The sequence below is a fragment of the Melanotaenia boesemani genome, chromosome 3 (assembly GCF_017639745.1).
Source record: "Melanotaenia boesemani isolate fMelBoe1 chromosome 3, fMelBoe1.pri, whole genome shotgun sequence".
NCBI classification, from domain to species: domain Eukaryota; kingdom Metazoa; phylum Chordata; class Actinopteri; order Atheriniformes; family Melanotaeniidae; genus Melanotaenia; species Melanotaenia boesemani.
The window spans coordinates 20216338-20237878 of NC_055684.1; the positions used below are offsets into that span (position 1 = coordinate 20216338).

Consider the following 21541-nt stretch of genomic DNA (forward strand, 5'->3'; position numbering starts at 1 on the left):
AGCAAGATGGCCAATACTAACCCTAAGTCACTAAAGGGTTCGACTTCAACCAAGCGACAAACTAGCATAGCTAGCAAGCTAGCAACTTTGGCAGCCGCGTCGGAAACTGAGAAACCCGACGACAGTGAACCTGGAGACTCCATCTCAATTACACAGCTGACCACAGAGCTAGCTAAGCAACGTGCTAACCTTAAAGATGATATGGCCACATTAATTCAAGAGTTAATCCAGCCCTTACAAGTTTCGGTGGACGGGCTACGGGATGAAGTCAGCTCCTTCCAGGGCCGACTAGTCGCAGCAGAAAACTTAGCGGGAGATAACTTCGAACGGATCTGTGCTGCTGAAGCGACTGTTAAATCCCTCCAAGCACAGAACGCGACCCTGCTGGATCGCCTTGAAAACTTGGAAAACAGATCCCGCAGAGCTAACTTACGAATCCTGAACCTACCTGAGGGCAGCGAGGATGGTCATAATCCTAACTCTTTCATCTCGGAGCTACTGAAGGAGGTCATGGGGGATAACGTATTCCCGAACCCGCCGGAGCTGGATAGAGCGCACCGTGCAGCGGGACCTAAACCTGCGGAAGGACGACCTCCAAGACCCTTCATTTTGTGCTTCCATCGGTACCGGGAGAAGGATGCTGCTTTGAGATGGTCCAGGCAGCACGAGGTGAAGTACAGGGGCTCCACTCTAAGGGTGTATCCAGACCTCAGCGCCACACTTGCGAAGAGGAGATCTGCCTTCAATGACGTTAAACGAGCTCTTTACCAAAAAGGAGTACAGTTTCGTCTGCTTTTTCCAGCCCGACTCCGAGTCACATTTGACGGCGAAAACTACTTTTTTGACACCCCAGAGGACGCCCAGGCATTCTACGACAGACGAATTGTAAAGTAACTCGCTGGGCGGCCGGACCAATGGAAGGAGTGAGTTGATAATTTCTGCATTTAGCTATCACTTATTCTTCCAAACTACTGAGACTGTTACTGGTTTGTTGAATATCTCAATAGTGTAGTGCTTGCTTATTTGTTGATTGGGCCCCCCCCCAAGTAAGTTAATTAAGGGATGGCCTACCGGGAGATCTGTGAGTTGTACAAGGAGCTGCTGTTTGCTTCAGGTTCCGAGGCAAACACACAGTCGGGGTGTGTTTGGGGAGTTTTGGGGGTTTGTGCTGCCGCCTCAGGTTATGTGATGCGTTTGTGTGTGTTTTCATTTTACTCAAGATATCAGATTTATTATGTCAGGGGTGGTCCATTGGGCTTTTGGGTCAGGTCAGCCACACATCTAAGTGATAATGTCTAGTTCACTAATTAATAATGTCAGAATGGGAGGTTCAGCAGTCCGCCTTATAAGCTGGAATGTAAAAGGTATGAGAGGGCCAGTGAAACGAGCAAAAATCTTTTCCCACCTAAAGAAATTAAAAGCAGAAATAGCGTTTCTACAAGAAACACATCTGGTTTCAGCAGACCATATGAAACTAAAAAAATCATGGGTAGGACAATATTATCATTCACACTTCAATACTAAGGCAAGAGGCACAGCAATATTAATCCACAAAAATATACAGTTTACTCTTAAGGAGTCCATATCTGACCCACACGGCCGATTTACGATAGTGACTGGATCTCTCATTAACACTCCAGTCATACTTGCATGTATATATGCCCCTAACTGGGATGATGCTGGTTTTATTTCCAGGTTCATCTCCTTTTTACCCAATTTGGACTCACATCACTTAGTCCTTGGTGGGGACCTGAACTGTGTCATGGACCCTACCTTGGACCGATCTAGTCCTAAGTCAGTGTCCCCATCCAAAATGGCTTATGCTTTGTCCACATTTATGAATGGAGTGGGCTGTTTGGACCCATGGCGCTTTCTTTTTCCACATAACAAAGAGTATTCATATTTCTCACATGTACATCAAACATATTCAAGAATTGACTATTTTTTCATAGATAAAACTTTACTACCGCTTGTTAAGAGAAGTGAATATCTGCCCATCGTCGAATCAGACCACTCCCCTGTGTTATTAGACTTAGACTTTCCTCTTAACCAAGTTGGGTACCGTAGCTGGAGATTTGATTCCAATTTACTGGCAGATGAAGACTTCTGTGCAGTTATATCTGCAGCAATAGATAATTTTTTACAGACAAATAAATCTGAATCTGTATCTCCCTCACTCCTGTGGGAGACATTCAAAGCAGTTATTAGAGGAGAAATAATTTCCTATGTAACGACACGTAATAGGACTAGGAAAGCAAGACAGGAGCAACTTATAAATTCAATTCGGGATTTGGACCACAGACACTCAATATCACCTTCTCCCAAATTATACAAAGAGAGACTGGACTTACAAATGCAATACAACTTACTATCAACGCAGGAAACTGAACAGCACCTACTTAGGTCTCGTGGATTTATATATGAACATGGTGAAAAGGCGAACCGCCTCCTGGCCCACCAGCTCAAAAGTAGATCAATAGCTCAGCTTATACCTCGGATCCAGAAGACTACAGACGAGTTAACAGTTGACCCAATAGAAATTAATAGTGCTTTTCAGTCATTTTATTCAAAATTATATGCATCTGAGTACTCAGAGGAAAACTCAACCATGTTCACTTTTTTAGACAGTTTAGATATTCCTATTATAAATTCCGTTAGTAAGACAGATCTGGATAAACCCTTGACACCCAATGAAGTCCTCACTTCTATGTCAGCAATGCAAAGTGGCAGGGCCCCTGGACCAGATGGATTTCCAATTGAATTTTATAAAAAGTTTTCATCTAAATTAATCCCCCTCCTACTGGAGATGTTTAATCACTCCCTGGAACAGGGAACCCTGCCACAAACCCTTACAGAAGCTAATATTATACTTATATTGAAGCCTGATAAAGACGCCAACAACTGCAGCTCATATAGGCCCATTTCACTACTGAATGCAGATGCCAAAATTTTTGCCAAAATTCTTGCCACCAGGCTCAATACTGTTATAACAGATTTAATCTCCCCAGAACAAACAGGCTTCATTAGGGGCCGCCATTCCTTTTCAAATATACGTAGACTCCTCGGGGTCATTTATTCTTCCTCATCCTTGGTGACGCCCGAAGTGGTGGTTTCCTTGGATGCGGAGAAGGCATTTGACCGTGTCGAGTGGCCCTATCTGTTTGCTGTACTTGCGAAGTTTGGCCTGGGACCCAAATTCCTGTCATGGATTCGGCTTCTATACACGTCACCTAAAGCAAGAGTTATTACTAATAAAGTGTGTTCCGAATACTTCTTTCTGTCTAGGGGCACTCGGCAAGGCTGCCCTCTTAGCCCACTTCTTTTTGCTTTAGCAATTGAGCCACTTTCCATTAAACTAAGAACTTCAAAATGCATTAAGGGAGTTTTAAGAAAACATGTAGAGCACAGAGTATCCTTATATGCAGACGACCTACTACTTTACGTCTCAGACCCTGTAGCATCTGCTCCTAGCATTGTAGATATTTTACATCAATTTGGTAGTTTCTCAGGTTACAAATTAAATTTTTCAAAAAGCGAATGCTTTCCAATTAATAACCTAGCCCTTCAAATTGAGAAAAACGACCTGCTCTTCCCTCTCTGTAAATCAGGATTTAAATATTTAGGAATTCATATTGCACGCTCTTTTTCGGGTCTGTACGATAAAAACTTCACTCCCCTGATTAATAATCTTAAACATGACCTTCAAAGTTGGAGTGTTCTTAATTTAACCCTAGCAGGAAAAATCGCTTGTATTAAGATGAATATTTTGCCCAGGTTCTTGTACCTCTTCCAAAATATCCCAGTTTTTCTCCCAAAATCCTTTTTTAGATCTGTTGATAAAGTAATCACCTCCTTTCTATGGAAAGACAAACACCCCAGAATTCGTAAAGTCCTCCTTCAGAGGCATAAAGCAGAAGGGGGTCTGGGTCTGCCTAATCTGATGTACTATTACTGGGCAGCAAACCTACAAAAAATTGTCTATTGGATTCAAACTCCAAATGTTGTCTGGTGTCAGTTAGAAGGTCATACCTGCACATCATCGTCACTTCCTGCCCTGGTTACCTCAAAATTACCACTCTCTCCTAGACAATATTCTTCATGCCCCGTTGTAATCTCCACCCTGAAGATTTGGTCACAATTTAGACAAACTTTTAATCTGCCAGATCACTCTTTCCAATACCCCATCCTTAATAATCATGCCTTTCTACCAGCTAAACTAGACCCAGGCTTTGTTCAGTGGCAAGGAGCGGGTTTAAGTAAACTGAGTGACCTATACATAGATGGGACTTTTGCCACGTACAATGCTCTTTCCACCAAATTCAACTTAGAACGCTCTAACTTTTTCCGCTATCTTCAGATCCGCCAGTTTGTTCGAACTATTAGTCCAACTTTTCCCAGTTTACCACCAAAGAACGGAATAGATCTCATTTTGCAATCCCCCCTATGCTGCAAGGGTCTCATCTCAAATATATATAACCACATTTTATCACTCAATAATGAGACTCTTGATGGGATCAGGGCGGAGTGGGTGGGGGAGCTTGGGAAGGATATCTCTGATGTGGTGTGGAACGATGCATTACACAGAGTCAATGGATCAACTTCATGCGCTCGCCTTGGTTTAATTCAGTTCAAGGTCCTCCATCGAGTCCACTATAGCAGAGCTAGGCTCTCCAAGATTTACCCAAATGTGAGTGAAATGTGTGAGCGTTGTCATGTGGTGAGAGCTGACCTGGCCCATATGTTCTGGTCCTGCACCAAATTACACTGTTTTTGGAGTGAAATATTTCAAACGTTATCTAAAGCTTTTAATAAAGACATTGAACCTAGTGCTGAAATGGCAGTTTTTGGTGTCCCAGGGGAGGGTGCACCGATGACAACTAGGCTTAAAAATTTTCTTGCCTTTTCAACCCTCCTTGCTCGTAGAAGGATCCTCTTGGAGTGGAAATATGTACAACCACCCAAAACAACATCTTGGATGAAAGACCTTATGCTATATCTTAAGTTGGAGAAGATAAAATTTTGTATTAGAGGGTCGACTCAAAAATTCTATGAAACATGGAACCCCTTACTGTCCTACATTAACAGACATGATGTCCTCCCGCTGAACTAAGATAAGAAAATGAAGGCACTGAGAATTATAAGCTGTTGACCCAAGTCTCCATGATCATCCACCTGCACGACTTTGGTACACAGGTACTTATTTTTTTTATTTCATTTTTTTTTTTTTTTTACTTATTATTATTATTACTATTTTATTTCATTTTATTTATTTATTTATTTATTTATTTCTTCTGTTTAAATTAAGTGTATATACTGTATGGTTGAATCTGTTTGTACGCACTATATTGGCATATTGGCTTTCGGGGTTGGTTTTTTTTTTTTTTTTTTTTTTTTTTTCTTTGAAAATGTGCCAACTTTCATTTGATATACGCATCTATGTTCTGGATGTCTTTGATTGATACGGCAGCACAGGGGTGGGGGGTGGGGCTTGTTCTGGATGTAAAAAAAAAAAAAAAAAAAAAAAAAACTGTTGTGGAATAATTGAGATACATGTACATTTATCTGCAAATAAAATATGTTAAATAAGAATAAGTCCGGTGTTTTTTAAGCTTGCAAGCGAGGACCCGCCTATTTGCATCTGGAAGGAGAGGTTTGTAAGGTTTTTAAAATTCTCTCATGACATAGAGAAGCGCCAGTATGGCTCAAGTACAGTTCTACATCATAAAGAAACAAAACCTGGTTTTACCCTGTAGGGGGCATTATGAGCCATTTTGACTCACAAAATCCTGGTTTTAAAGAAAAAAAATATATAATTATACAATTTTTTGTATGAGCGGTTTTCATCACAATAGAATAATATTATGTTGTTTACAGTTTTAAAAAAAAGAGACAAAAAAAAACATAAAACACATTTTAGGGTGCACTATAAGGACTAAATACGTGGGGACAAAAACATAAAAAGGTGAAGTACTGTAACTTGTTGTAGACAGTTGAAAACCAAATTAGACTTTTTTTTTTTCTTTTTTGCTGTTCTTAACATATTTAGAGTCTTTTCTTCTATTTTTGCCTCTCCTGTACATTATTCCTCTCCACTACAGCCTCTTTGCAATTATATGTACCAGGATGATTAGGGAAATTATATTACATCATTGAATGTAAAGGCTTGGCTCTGCCAGGTTTATTTATTTATTTTTTTTCTTCTTTAATTTATACCGAGGTATTTTGCAGGGACAGACGAGGACACAAGGGCCTTTAGTTACTGATGAGCAGCCAATCCCTCATTGTTTACTGGGAAGAGGCATGCCAATATTGAAGCTTACAAGTAAGTATAAATGTATGCAAAATTGTTTACATTAGATGCTGAATAATTTCAAATGAATGTGGGCGGATGATAATTTATAGGCAAAATAGTTTAATATACTCTGAACTGCATCTTTTTTCTGTTCTGGCAAATATAACTAATGTTGTATCTATATTGTACATCACTTTAGATAAGAGTCTGCAAAGTACCCATAAAGTACATATAAACAGAAATCATGTTTGCTTTCATATGAACTGCCAAGTGTGTTCACCGTAAGTGTGCTGTGGCCATCAAAGTACCGTGCCAGCCGTATAGCACTAAGACATTTACTTGGCAATACTGCCTGGGGCTAGGATGCTGCTGTGGAGAAGAGGGAGAGGCAAGAGTGAAATATTTCAATAAAATATTTAAATAAAAAATTTGCTGCATCTCTATGTTTTCGCATCTCACTTACTGCATTGCATTTTCTTAAACTATGATTTCTATGTATAATTGGTTTCCTGTTGCCAAATGTGCACTGTATCAGTGTAAACACCAATTAAAACAGATCATGTAAAGTACAATAATTTAGTGAAGATATCTTTGCATATTAAAAAGCTGTTCTACTAGTGTTTTGAATTGTACGTTATACTAATAGGTATGGGGGAGATATACAAAGGCACATGAAAATGCATGCTTATGGTGCTTTCTATGTTATCAACTGAGATAGACTAATAGGCCATGGTATGTAGTTACACAAGTGAGGCCCTTAAAAAGAATATAATAGTATAAAGTAGGACGATATGCAAAAAACGTATTTTGAATTGTACATTTATTTGTACAACTTCTTGCAAAGAATTTAGTTAGATGGCCTGTCCCTGAAAGGGTAAGCCAATTAATAGAGTATGCTTGGTATGCTTGTAAAAGGGTCATATACATAAAAAAAATATAATAATAATAAGCATACGTTCTAACTCATGTTCAACCAAAAGGAGAAGGATCCTGTGTTGGAGTTGGATGTGACGTAGTTTACACATGGGATTAAGCAAGGAATAAACAAAGTAGGTAAGTAAGTAAAATCATGATTAGGAAATTCATTCTGTAAATTAAGGCAGGCGGCCAGAAGAATCGCAGTCAAATGCTGGTATTTCACTACCAATAAGTGCAAAATGTCTGTGTTCTATTTGGGTCAACATTTACCCACGACAGTGTGCACTACAGAAGAAAGTGCTTCGTGCACACTACGCACCACATTCCAGTGCACTCATGTAATGAGACACATTCATGGTGCATTTTTAAACACGACAACACCCTAAACTCGGCTATATGTGTTGAAGGAAGAATACAACAAACAGTACAACAAATCACTGCAAAATAAAGCCTACAGCAGAATGCCTGTAAATTTACTCTTTACCTGCAGTTGTTCAATATCACATACTGTCAGCTTTCATTTCCCCAGTATATATTTGTGCAAACTCCCAGTGCAGATGTGGGAAGAGTGAAATGCAAGCTGAGGGAGAAACATCCTCTCTAGATGTAGAAGGGTATGGTACTATCTGAGGCTAAGTTGCAAATGTCTTCTGTTTGTGCTTAATATGTAAAGTGCTTGGTGGGTTGGCAAATGAAAACTATGTAGAAGCAACAAATGGATAATTCTGGTTACACAGTGAACAAATGTATCAATACCAGGTCTGTTAGCCCCCTTAACTGCATTTTCACTGCTCAAATTGCTGGTTATCATGAAATGAAAAGCTTGTGCAAGCTATGGGGAGAGGTCAGCTGTGGCCTACAGTGGCTAACAACCACTGACCTAAGCAGGCACGTTATATACAAGTCAAAATACCACTCTGTTCAGGCGGATGGTGGCTAACACAGACTCACTCAGCAGGACCCACTCAGCACCTTGTTTGCCCTAAAGATAAGCCACTGCTATCTCCTAGCTTCTCATAGCTTGTGCAAGTAACTAGCAGCTAGTTGAACCCTGAGTTTATTACACATTGCAACATATCCGTCATATCTTTCGAGTGGTCTCCTACAGGATATTAATTCTCCCAGTTATGTGTTACAAGGCATCACTGACGGTTTGAGAATTTATGTAATGTAAATCACCAGGCTATGTTTTTTGGAAACACCTGATTTCAACATATATGAAGCCCTTAAAATACAGCATTTTTTTTGCCTAAAGTAAGTTTATATGACTTGTTACTTGTTAACTCCTTACTACTTGTATTGGACCCTTGCTGATGTAACAAGACTTTTCATAGCATCATCTATTGGAGTACAGTATGGCTCTGAAATAAGTGTTTACTGAATCTATGTTTATTAATGTAGCCTGGAATGGTATACTTCATTTAAATCTCAAGAATCTTAGCTTCCCAAAGGTGTATAACTTGTGTAGATACTTGGAAGGATGATAAATATTTGTCTGTCATGCCCTACCTACATGATGTCTGGTACCAAGGGGTTAACAGCTGTGATTTTTAATCAGTATGGCATAGCTTTCCAAAATCATTGCCAACCCTCTAGTAAACATCCACAGACCTGTAGAATCAACTCTCAATTACAATTAAGGTATTTTGGTAGCACAAGGTGGCCTAATGCCCTACTTTGGCTTTTTTTTTAATGATTTTATTGTGAGTTTTTGTATTTGTTACTGCCTTTTACTACTTTTTAATGCTTTCTGTGCACCATCTGCAATGCTTTTAATGTTTTATGCAAAGTACTTTGAATTGTCTTGTACATGAAATGTGCTATACAAACAAACTTGCCTTGCCTTTTAATTTGTCACTTGCCAGAGCTTTTCATGTAATGAATAAAGATGTGCAAGTTGATGAGCTTGCTCAAATCTAATGTTATCACGATCCCTACAAACTTGTCCATCTTGGAATGCTGAATATAAGACATATGTGAATCCCATCTGCTTTGACTATATCCTGTATTAAGCATGCACCATGTCCTTGTGTAGCAGCTGGAGTCCTGCATTGCAGCAAAGCCTGCGTTAGAAAAAGAAAACTCAGACAGAATACTGAAGCAGATCTAAGTGGGGAAAATCCTGCAAATGATACACTGCTTCAGAAGGTGGTTCACATGCTGCAGAGGCAAACTAAAGCATGACCATCTTCATTCTAAAAAAAAAAACAAAAAAACAAAAAAGACACAACAAACCTCATGAGAGTAACAGTAAAAACACAAAAGGTCAGCATTACAGATTCTGTATGTTGCACAAAATCAGTGGGACATTTTCAAAAATAATCAAGACGTTTACTGAGAGGACCAGCAGCCTTCATTTTCAGCAGTTATTACAAAAGGTAGGAGAGCAAGCACGCATGGGAAATGGATGATCGATTTCTTTAACAAATGTTATCTAGTGTGAGTGGCATCAGAAGACCAAGTGGAAAAGAGCACTTACAAAACTTACATTTCTCAAACAGAAAGGCTGTTGTTTAGTTTTAAGAATCCTTACTTTTTACACATATTTGTCATATGATTCTTGGGCCAGAGACCCACTAAGTTCATCAAGAGCTTAACGGTTCAGTTATGCTGCAGTTTGTTGAAAAACCCACATGTGAACTATAACGAACCCACAAACATGAGCAGTATTTTGACTATGATGCACAAGTAATTTCATCATTTTCCCCTTTTTTCTTACTTATTTCCAACATTGTACATATGCACGTTTTCCTACTTTTAAGAAACACCAAAAGAAAAAAAAATGTTGTCTTATTTATACTGTGGCTATCAAATGCATAAGGATGATATTTTGGTGCTTATAGTTTTATTCTTTATTTTACTTATGTAACAGTAAACATGTCTGACCCTTGCTGACTGTGACCACAGCCTCACCCATTCACCGTCCACTTTGATGGCTGCAGGCCATTGTTATATTTGTGTTGATATAATTTGACAGATCCCATTCAGTTATGATAAAATGAGGTTTGCTCATCGAGCACAAGAGTTTTTTTTTTTTTCTTTCCAAAGAAGGAGTTGTACTGTCTGTCCTTTTCTCGTGGATGTGAGTGTATTATCTTAATGACATGGAAGCTGTTTACCAGGGTTCTTTTTTCAGTCTGAAAACAATTTCAAGCTACTGAGTTGGAACGCAACACAAACCCAGAAAACTTACCAAGATTAGCCTGATATCTACACTCATCATCATACAAAGTTAAGCATAAAACGTCTTCCTCTGTTTTGATATTACCGGCAGATTTTAATCTTATCTTAGAAATAAAAGCCTAATGTTCCAGTGTTACAAAGAGCCAAACTTACATAGACAGTTTGATAAGGAAGCCCACAAAATTGGTCATTCTCAATGTAACGTTGATAAATAAGGAGCCCTGCTATGCTCAGATGTAAAAGCATCCCTTCATGGATAATGAGATATGCTGCAGAAGTAGCTTGAATGTGCCTTGAATGTACTGCAAACATAAAGCTCTATTTACAGTAGTAATAAGCAAGCTCAGTGTGCATGAAGTTAGGATGCGTGGTGAAAATGTGTTTGCATGTCTCTGTCTCAGCCACAGAATGTTGGTATTTCTACAATGAATGCATTTTCCTCAATATCGTATCCATCAATGGAAGCCAGTAATTAGTGGTTATTTAACTCCAGCACAATTTTTTTTCCTTTTAATGAACACAAAACACTTGACTTGTGACAAAGGCCCACATAGGATATTTATCCTAAATTATGATAAATCATTCGATAAGAAAATAAACCCAACAAGGGAAAAAAATGCACATAAGTACTGTGCAGCTGACAGGGATGTGGACAAAATTCTCAACAATTCTGGGTTTGGTTCCATGTTCAGTTCACACAAAGGCTATGAAAGTGTTGATACTATCTGTTCTTTGTGTTTACATTTCCTATTTTCCTGCATGTTATATGTGACAAACATGAATGATGAAGCTGAACTGTCCCAGATGTGTTCATTAAGATGCAACTTGACATGTTCTCCTGATTACATGAAGTAAATGGCAAATGATGAGATTTTAGGACAAAAGAAATAGGATAATGCAAATTAACAAAAAAAAAAATCCTTAGAAATTACATGAAAAATGCTAATATTTTATTTTTGTGCATAAACTGTAAAGTGTAGTCTCTGCAAAGTAACAAGCCAGTTATAAGTCATCAGTAGAAAAAAATGTCTAAAATACATGTTTAAACACAACCTCTCCAGGAAACACTGAATGGAAAACTCTATTGAAAATTGAATGAATGCAAGCTTTGTTTAGCTATATGTACAGCAACAAAAAAGGAAAAATTGTATCAACAGAATTACCACCACAGGCTAATAAATATCCTCGTTGCACTCCTCATGCCCTTTCTATTACTAAACCTGGCCTACACCTCCAGCACGAAAGCCATTTTCTTTGCCTTGTCCATCATAGCAGTGCACAGGGTGTAAACCATCTGTCAGAGCTCTGCAGATGAATGGAGCTGGGAGGAGGATAAACATGTCTCGACGGCTAAAAGGAACTCAATATGGCATGCTGTTATTCCCAGTCCTCGTTTTTGGAAGCATACATGGAGCAGCGGATGGAGCTCTGAGTGTATCGGCACATGTTCCAGCAAATGACAGCTTTATAAAACCGATCAATCTGCTGCTAATAATCCACAACCTCCCCTAGGCTGCATGCAATGAACCGGTAGTGTTAGTGACGGCATTCAAGCATATTTCACATAATAACCCCAATAAAAAAAAATTAGAAGCCACAATGCTTTGCAAGAGTGTATTTATTTTTACAAAATAATTTTCCACTCGTAAAATCCATTCAGAGAAAATCTGGACCTGCAGCAGAAAGCAGGTGCTCTATGACAGCAGTATAAAAGGGGGCGTGCTATCGACTGTGCTAGCAGAGCATTGGTTTTTAGCATGACTCCCAATAATACTGTAGGGTCCGAGTTTCTGCTCTACTTACCCAAAATCTGACTGAAGAGCAGCTGTTCCAGGTCGCCCAGCACTGTCACCACCAGCTCTGGATCCACCTTCAGGAAGGTTTTATCTCCCCCTTCCTCTCCCTGACCTTTGGAACTGGACTCCCCTGTAGCTCCAGCTACAGTTTTCTTTGTATTGGCCTTCGTCTTGCTAGAAAGGATCTCATCATCAGACTTCCCATCCTCAGTTGCCTTACTTAAAGGCTTCACTTCAGCGTAAGGACCACGAGGTATACGACTCTGCTTGCTCAGGGCAGAGGGAGCAGCCAGAGGGCTGAAGGGCTTGGGTTTGCCCTGAAACAGCGAATGTTCAGATTTGGAAAGGTTTCGAGAGAGAGGGGCACCCCCTCCGGCCCCACTGCCACCCCCTGCAGTCTTTGGCTTGCTCATCTTGCTTTGCCCCGCTCCAGGCTTGGCCATGTCATCACACCACTTTGGCTCATAAAGGTGTAGCTTCTTCTCTGCATCAGTGAGTACAGCCAGGTTTGTCATAGACCTCTGCTTACGGAGACTGGATGGCACTGGTAGCCTGCCTTCAGAGCTACCTGCCCGGTAAACCCTTAATTCACCACGTTGTGTGCTCTGGGGCACTCCAGACTTGGCCCTCTTAGCTGACATACCAACTCCTTTGCCATCTGCTTGGCCGTATGCCTTGGTGCTATCCGTCCTTTCCATCTTAAAATCTCGTTCTCTGCCTTTCACACTATTTCCAAGCATGCCTCCCGCATGAGAACATATCAAAAAGCATCAGGAGGGAGACAACAGGCTGGTTTCCTCAAATTCTTTTTCCTTGTGTAAAAATGCTTCTTTCAAGTCAATCTTACAGCCTTTTCTTTCTTCCCTCTGCCGCCTCTCTGCACTCTTCCTGACGGGCTGCTGCAGCTGCTGCTGTTGCAGTGCTGCCCAGGCGCTTCCTCTCTCCCCCTCTCTCTCTCCTTCCCTTCTGTCCTCCTCTGCTCCGTTTTTTCCACTCTCCTCCTTCTGCACAACCTCCTGCTGCCGAATGACAGCGGTGGCAGACGCAACAGCCCTCCCTCCTCCCCCTGCTCTCTGCTGCCTCTCCCTCGCCTCCGCCTTCATCCTCCTTCCGTCATTTTTGGTTCATTTAAAGATGCTTTACTGTGTCTCAGCAGAACATGCCAAATGAATGAAAACGATGGGACAGAAGCTTTTTTTTTTTTTAAAGGGTGTAGTCAGGTTCCAACACACCATGTTTCCCACCATCTCATGTGATTCCTTTGTTCCTCCCCTCCCCCATTCATATCCAGTGTTCACTGTTCAATACTCCTGATGCATGAATCGTTGATGATGGATGAGTTGTTAATATGAAGCAATATGCATTTAGATCTGTATCTACATGCTGTAGCATGAATTATAATCACTGTTCCAAACCCTACACAATGCAACAACCAATGCACCAGGATTATCTTTTCATCCTGTCTGAGCTTCCTTACAATATCCATTTCAGATTTGCAGCTGGATAAATCATATGCTTAAAAAATCAGCACTGTGCTGACCAGATGTATTCCATATTAACACTGATGGTGAAAGATTACATACATTTTGGGATGAAATAGTTTGGCTTATCTTTGCCATATATATACATACTATATATGTACATACTATATATATATATATATATATATATATATATATATATATATTTATATGTATATATGAAACACACCCAAAACCACATTTTGGAAATATCTTTATGTCAGTGTTTAATCCATTTACACACAGACATGCATGTACTAAAATATTGTGTTGCATTGAAAATCCAGTCACATTATTTTATGCTTGCTGAATTTGTTTTTAAAAAGATATTCCACATAGTGTCTCAGGAGGATTTGGTAGGCTTGGATTCATGGCTGCTCTATGGAAACCACCCTCCCTCTTTGGCTGCATATCATCTGCCCCAGACCTCACTGATTTGCACAAATACAGCTGTCAAAGATGCACATTTAATGTGGCACACCCCTTGTACTATAATGTGGTCATCCCATAGATTTTTTTAAAATATCTTCCAAATCAATGCTTTAATGTTTGGTTGTTCACATCAACAAGTAACTGCTCATTTTCACAACCCTGCATATGTGAAGAAGACCAAACTACATGCTGCAAAAATCCCCTGAATGACTGACCTGTTGGCTACAGTGTCTAGAGGGGATCTCTAACTTTCACAGTAGGTTTGCAACACACTCAGCTGCCCTTTTTAATTAGCTTTTGGGGGCACCTGGAGCGACCCACTGATCAGCAACGCTGAGATCTGCCAATTAGTTTGTGGAACAATACCAAGAGTTGTTCCTCATCATCATGAGTTCACTCCCCAGCTGACTCTAGATCTCTGATGGTGATCATACTTTCATCATGTAAAGAAAAGCTGGTTTGTTTAAGGAAGAGGGGATGCCTTTATGAATAGAATCAGAACAAATTCCTGGATGTCTTAAACATACTGTTTGCATCATAGTGACATAACGCTAGCTTTCTACATTATTACCAGCTGTCACAATACTTAAAATCCAAGAAAAAAAAAGTGATAAAACTGCTAGAATCATTATTTGTGTGTTTATACCAAGTTGTATCTTAGCTCATCTTCTTAATTAAATGTTTCCATGCTATGATGCCTGTTTAAAGCAGAACATACGCACCAAATTTCTCTTAAATGTTGTGCTTGTTTTGTACATGTAGAAACTTAAAGTTGCTGTTCCCAGGAGAGAGGAAGGTGGAGCTGATTCACATTCTCCAGCTGGCCATCTGAGTTGCTGCTGTGTGTTTGTGTGTGTATACGCAGCTGCCTGTTATGCATTTTCCTGGTCAGCACATTTAATCATTTTGTGCTGCTCAGCTGCTATGACGCAATGGACTCATCAACATTAGGGAGACCTCCACATGTGCTCCAAGGGGGAAAACCACAAAGAGGAATAATATTACAGACACAATACCATCACTGTCCCAAATTCATTCTGGATTTAAACAGTAGTTAGTTTTTATGTAAATGTAATAATTAATGGTTTAAATTTACTATACTAAAAAGTCCAGATTTAAATTTCTCTACATGCTTTCTGTGTACACTGTTGTTCTTTTGACAGCACGACAATGCTTAAACTTTAACAGGTTTGCTTTTCCTTTGGGGGGATTTTTTTAGCTGATCTTTGCTGGAGGGGCTGCACTCTTATTAATTTATCATTTTCTTCTGGACTTCAGTAGGGCAACAAGTCAGAGTTTTCACTTCAATCTCATTAGCGTCATTTGGAAATGCACTCTGGATTATTATAATGCCGCAAAATTCCACCTCTTTCAATTTTCTGGATACTGGGAGTCATTATCAACCCATATTTTTGGTTTATTCACAGGTTTTAATGGTGCCCCCTCAAAATGACTTCTTTCCAACACCATTTTCACTACTATGGTCCCACTCCGGCCTCTGTGCTTTACTGTTATGATGCTTTCACTGTGGCAGTTGCAGCCACATACAACCCAGCTTGACCCCATCCGAATTACACAAATGCCTCTTTAATGCACAGCTTCTTTTCAAAATTTTTTTATATACATTTTTCTTTATGTTTTCTTTAGTTAGGTTTAATCTTAGTTTTTTAGTCTGAGTAATTATTTTTCTTAGCTAGCATTCATAAATGTTGATGTTGTGTTTCTCATACTGAGCTGAAACTATTTCTAAGCACTCTTAGTTGGTTGCAGATTGTCTAGTATCCTTTTCTTTTCGCCATTACTGTAGGTATTTTAGGTCCTTTGGTAAGCTGCCTCCCAAATGAAACACAATGCAAAGACACAGACACAATGTATGGGTCTAAAACTGGGATTAAAATGCAATTTCACAACCAAGTTTAAACAAGTTAACAAGAGAAACAGATGTACTCATCTGTGTTGATACAAGTGTACTCACTTTTTACTTTAGGTTTCTAATTTACAATCTGTTCTTTCTGGACAACCTTTTTAAATACTTTTTTGAAATGCTTAGAGAAAGTACTCAGAAATAACACAATTACTGAAAGGCAACACAAGTTTGAGACATTTCATGTCAATGTGGTTGTGATCACTTTGACTGGATGCTGCATCTTCAGCGACAAGAATAATAAAAAGTCTTTCAGGTGACACAGTCCCAACAGAGCCATGACTTCAAAATCATAGAGCTGGCAGATTACTGAAGAAAAAGCAGCAATAGAGACAGAACGTACAAGAAAACTTTCAAATTCTCCAGGATGCTGGAACTACTTATCTCTTAAAAAAAAAAAAAAAAAAAAAAAAAATGTGCAAAAGTGCATAGAGATTGCATGCTTTGACATTTTTCATTTTACCACTCAAAACTATAGTTTTATGTGCAGCCAGCAGTTCAAATCACATTGGCTAGGGTCTAAAAGCAGCTCTAATGGGATCATTGTTCGGGCTGGATCCTGAGCAGCCTGAGGGTCAGAGACTCATGAGGTCTTGCATGTTTTGGAAAGTTTTTTCCAACTAAAATTCCCTTCATGTGCCAAGTGTCAATGTGTTTATACCGGACTCAAGCTGCATAAAGAGACAACAAAGGTAAGTAAAACATTTGTCAGTGATTAATTTTCCTGCATCAATCTTTGAGCAGTGAGCATCTCTATTCTGAAATTTTAAAGGAGCATTTCACACCAAATATCCTGCCTGAGCTGTAATACGTTTTAGTTTTAGTTGAGTGGAACTGTAGTTTATATTTCATCTTTCAGCTAGTTTGTAGTTGAAACATGACAACAGCTTGCTGTGAAAGATCTCTCTGCTCTACGGTGAAAAACAGAATTTAATCATCCCTTCGGTCTGCCCAGCAGAGACCAGACGGACTCCCAGACAGGAGGTGAAAGATGATACTTCCATCAAACTATTCAGTCTCCGTCTGCATCTGCCCATCCTTAGTAGGAACACATTGGTCTCCCAGAGGAGGCTGGCTACGAGCCCTCATCCCTAAGTCATTAAGATAATTAAGAAGTCACTTAGAGGGTTTTGCCATTGCCCAGTACTGAGGTCATCAGCAGCATTAAATATCCCAGACTCAGTCAAAACAGATCAGGTTTGTAATTAAAACGTTGAACTTTAAAATATTGCGATTTTAGGCAGACCTGTTTTTAAACTATATGTAACAGGAGCTAAAATAAGAATTGAATCACCTATTTATGTTATAGATTAATGATTTAAATAAAACAAATGGTATTATTTTAGTGCTTCAGAGATTCATTGCAAAACTGGTTAAACCAAAGATTCTTTTGATAACTGATTTCCAAAAAGATGAACCTTCTATGGTATGCATTATGATGCCAGTGAGGGAAAAATGCTTGGAGTGTTTTTATGTCTCAAAGTAGACTAAATAATCTGAAGAAACTTTATTTTTATTTAGTTTAGGAGGTTTTTGGGGTTTGTTGCCTGTATGCAACATTGTACCATAATGGTGCATAAGTGAAATTCAAAGTCTGTGAAGAAACTGCACCTTGCAAGCCGATTAGGGCGTAAAGTCCTGATACAATGGATTTTCTTCTTCTCAAGAATCGTCTGGAGATCCACACTTGTGGACCAGCTATCAATAAGAGCTTGTTGGTTGGCTGGGATAATGCTCGCAAGTCACAAAGCAATGTTGCCACTTGCCCCTATAACTGGCATGCCATTTATTAGTGAGATTGGACCAGTGTGGACCTCAAAATTTTACACAATCCCACTGCTCTCTGTCAAGACATACAGTGTTTTGGGGTTTCTTTTTACTGGATTGTACCACTTCACTATTTTTCCCTTTAAATGATACAATTTGCTCGTATACACAGAGCTTCTCGTATTAGGTGATTAAATACCTGTTCTTCTAATGACAAAACCCTACAGTTTTTTAGGTGTTGTGGTAATTAACCCAGAGCTGAACATGAGAGATGAACAATAAGCATTTGGTGTTTGAAAGTTCATATAAAGTGTTGACAGCAGGGCTTAATGTGATAAAAGCACATTAGTAATTCTGTTCAGTGACTAAAGCCCTTACCTCAGTGTCAGTAACATGTCCACACCGACTTCCATCAATATTACTTATTTACAGTCAAGCTTTAACCATGCTATCCCACTCTGGTTGGTTTTAATTGATTGAACTGTTGCACCTGTTAACGTTAATTGCCCTCATCCAGAGACATTCTTTATGTCCCTTAAAAGTAGCCAAATATTAAATAAGACAAATGCCAACTGCTGTCTGCCTGTTTGTGTAAAACCATCCTGTTTGTATTTCAGTCTCTAAGCAACAATATACGTATGATGTCGAGTTGTTTCAGGCTTGAGGACCAACATTCAGTTTTTCATGTTTTACACAGCAATGACATGAAGGATGAAATTTTAGTGATGATAGCAGATCAGAAAAAAATAAAATAGGAAACGGCTGCATTAGGAGTACTGAGCTCTCCGCCAACACAGTTTTCCCTCATGCACATTAAAAAAGAAATTAAGAACTTCAGGAAATCCTGATGCACATGACAGGTGGTGGAGATGTTGTGAAACTAAACTTGCGAGTTGGCAGCAGACTCGGTGAAAACAACTGCCACGCTAAACAGAGTCCAGTATCAACAGTCAGCCTTGTTAAAAGTTTGGGTGTTACAGGAAGCAATATAACACAAATGGAAAAACAGTGTTTTGCATAACCAGCTGGCCTCAGTGTACTATATGAGTCTGAGTTTAGTTTTATTAACTAAAAGGAGTGACAACAGGATGAGGGAGAGGAGTTTTTAACAGCCAGAGAGTGAAGCAGACCGATCTTCCCTTTGTAAAATCCTGAATGATAACTCATATTATCTCATTTTGTTCCTCACTTGTGGGTTTATAGCACTGGCTCCTAACTTCTTTGGTTCATGGGCCAAAAAAATCTTTGCACAGCTCCTCATCATAGACCTTTGAGTTTATTCCCATACACTGAGAGAGGGGCTTTTCCTATAACTGAATATGAAATGAAAGGAGAGAGAGATGGGGAACCAGTTGCAACATTGTTATGTGAGGATCTAAGCCCCACAGTACGCTTCCAGGACATCTTGAGCTGTAAATAACTAAGACAAAGAGTCTATTTTGCTCCTTTTAATGATTCTTTTCTAGAATTTCTTGATGCCATAGGATTTTTTTTAAGTTCAAAAGCCTAAAGTTAAAAAGTTTCCTCCTACACACACTCTCAAGATTAGCAGTAGTTGCTTTAAAGTCTCTGTGGTTCCTCATATTCCCATAATGGTAAGATCAAAGGAAGTAAACTCACCTAAATCATCACAACAGACTTCCATGGAGTCAGAGGAGCAGTCACTCAAATCATCAAGGGTGGCATCTGTGTCCTCACTGACCTGAAACCTAAAGCAAAAGATAAACATGTTAACAGTCACATAATATAAAAAAAAGGAGAAAAAACTGTAAAATTTAAGTCTTTGAACACACAGTTGTTGCTTTGAGGCTGCATCATTGTCAACTGTGCCTTTAAAAAAACAGCAGTCTTTACTTATCTTACCATCTTACAAGGTGAAACACTGCCCTCACCTGAACCTGAAGGGAGCAACAGCAGCCATGTTGATTTTTCCAGGCGCACTCCCTCTGCGTGCCATGTTGATAGTCTGATAAGGAGATTTTGATTTGTTACCGAGCCTATCTTCAAGGGAATCTCCCAGACCCTGGGTTGACACATTCCTGAACTCCTTTTGGAAGTTCTCCAGCCCAGCTGAAGACACTCCAGATGTCTCATTCCCATTTGTTCCTTTAGTATAGAGGAGACGTCCCCGTCCATGGGCTGACTGTGTATTTGCTGACAGTCGGCGTAAGGTATTGCCTTCTTGTACATTGTCAACATTTCTTAGACGATACTTCCCAAAAGTCCAGTTTTTGTTGGTGTTTCTTCTTAACTGTAGATCTCTTAAAGCCTTCTGTGTCAGTGCACTGTTTCGGAGGTCTAATGTGTCTTTAGAGCGTGGCACTTCCCTCTTTGGTATCTGAGGGCTGCTGTATGCTGAACATGTTCCATCAGTTCTTTCTGTAGATGCTGGACCTCTGTGAGAGTACATGCTAGTCTTCTGATGCAGCAGGTGGTTCTTTAAAGCTGCACCTCTGAGCAGGTCTGCAGGACCTGAAGAAGCAGATGAGGAAGGATATACAGGCTGTCGTTTGGCATAGTGCTGATACTTTACTGTTGGGCTGGGAAGGCTGCTGTACTGCTGTTTTGGATCCATCTTTGGGAGAGGCATCGTGCTTCGAGGTAAAGACAAACTCGAGCTGACATTTGCGTCACTCTGGCTCTGAGACATGACTTTGATGTCAGCTCTAGTGCTCATGGTTGGTGACAGTCACTGGACTGAGATCTGGAAAAGATGACAGGAGAAAGTCAAATAATGTGTGATTGAACTTTCTATATTTCTATAAGTACAGGCACAACAGAAAGCAGTTTTACAGGAAGATGGATGAAAGATGAACAGGTACAGTAAAAGGAAGGATTTATAGTAGTGCTTATAGTAGTACTGCCTCCAGGAGCTGGAAATGAGAGACTGACTTGGCAACATTTCTGAATGAGAAAAGTCTCCAACATGACAGAAGAAATGACAAAATAACACAAAGCAGACACAAACATAACTGTAAAACAAACATGACATTGAAAAATAAATTTCACATTAATGTCAAATAGCTTGTTAGTCTCTAGAACTCCTCATAAAAAAAGTTTGGTGACACCTTCGGCTGCCAGCGGTCTCGTACTTCTATAATGTAATTTATGCAGGAAATCAAATTTAAAGAGAAACTTTTTATTAAATTGGAACTGGCTACAACTAGTATTTGATTATTTTTTAATGTAACTGTGAGTTTGTTAGCAGTCCTATTGCTAATGCCCCAAAAATTAACCAATAATGCCATTTGAAAGCCACAAGAAGAATAATGATACTGAACCTCTAAAACAAAATAGTCCATTAAATCCTCGCCCACTGACAGTGGTAGCAGTGATACTTTAAAAGTTGTAAGAGTATCCATGCATTCAGAACTGGTACAGAAACCACCTTTACCTCCCAGTGGAGAAGTAACTATGTCCATACAAAGAAATGGCAGTACACTGCTTTCTGTGGGCTGTGTTGGATCAAAAATCTATAAAAATGAAGAATCTATTTTTGTTCAGACTGTGGATGTCAGCCCATACAACAGGACTCAGGTTTCAGAGCCTTCGTGTGAGATGTTGTGGCCAATTACTGTGTGTTTCTATTATGAAAAAGCCCTGCTAAACAAATATTTTAACTAACTTATAGATTAATGATTTATATGGAGATTGAGCTGGCCATAACAGGCTCGTAAGTTGGTGATCCTCTATTCCGATTTTGATTCTT

At 39.5% G+C, this 21541-nt stretch overlaps 1 protein-coding gene across 4 annotated transcripts in view; it reads right to left on the reverse strand.

The window, feature by feature from the left end:
* Positions 1 to 20524, reverse strand: part of nav1b (neuron navigator 1b) — a 66913-nt gene extending 46389 nt beyond the window's left edge. For 2 of the 4 annotated variants that reach the window (XM_041980697.1, XM_041980696.1), the window contains exons 1-2: positions 19725 to 20524; positions 19453 to 19541 (exon numbers count right to left, since the gene is read on the reverse strand). In XM_041980697.1, coding sequence (XP_041836631.1) covers positions 19453 to 19541; positions 19725 to 20509 — 874 coding nt within the window. In that variant the 5' untranslated portion in view covers positions 20510 to 20524. Of the gene's footprint in view, positions 1 to 12196; positions 13170 to 19452; positions 19542 to 19724 lie in introns of those variants that run through there. The other 2 variants (XM_041980699.1, XM_041980698.1) reach the window with 1 other exon arrangement.
* Between the last annotated feature and the right edge of the window lie 1017 nt (positions 20525 to 21541).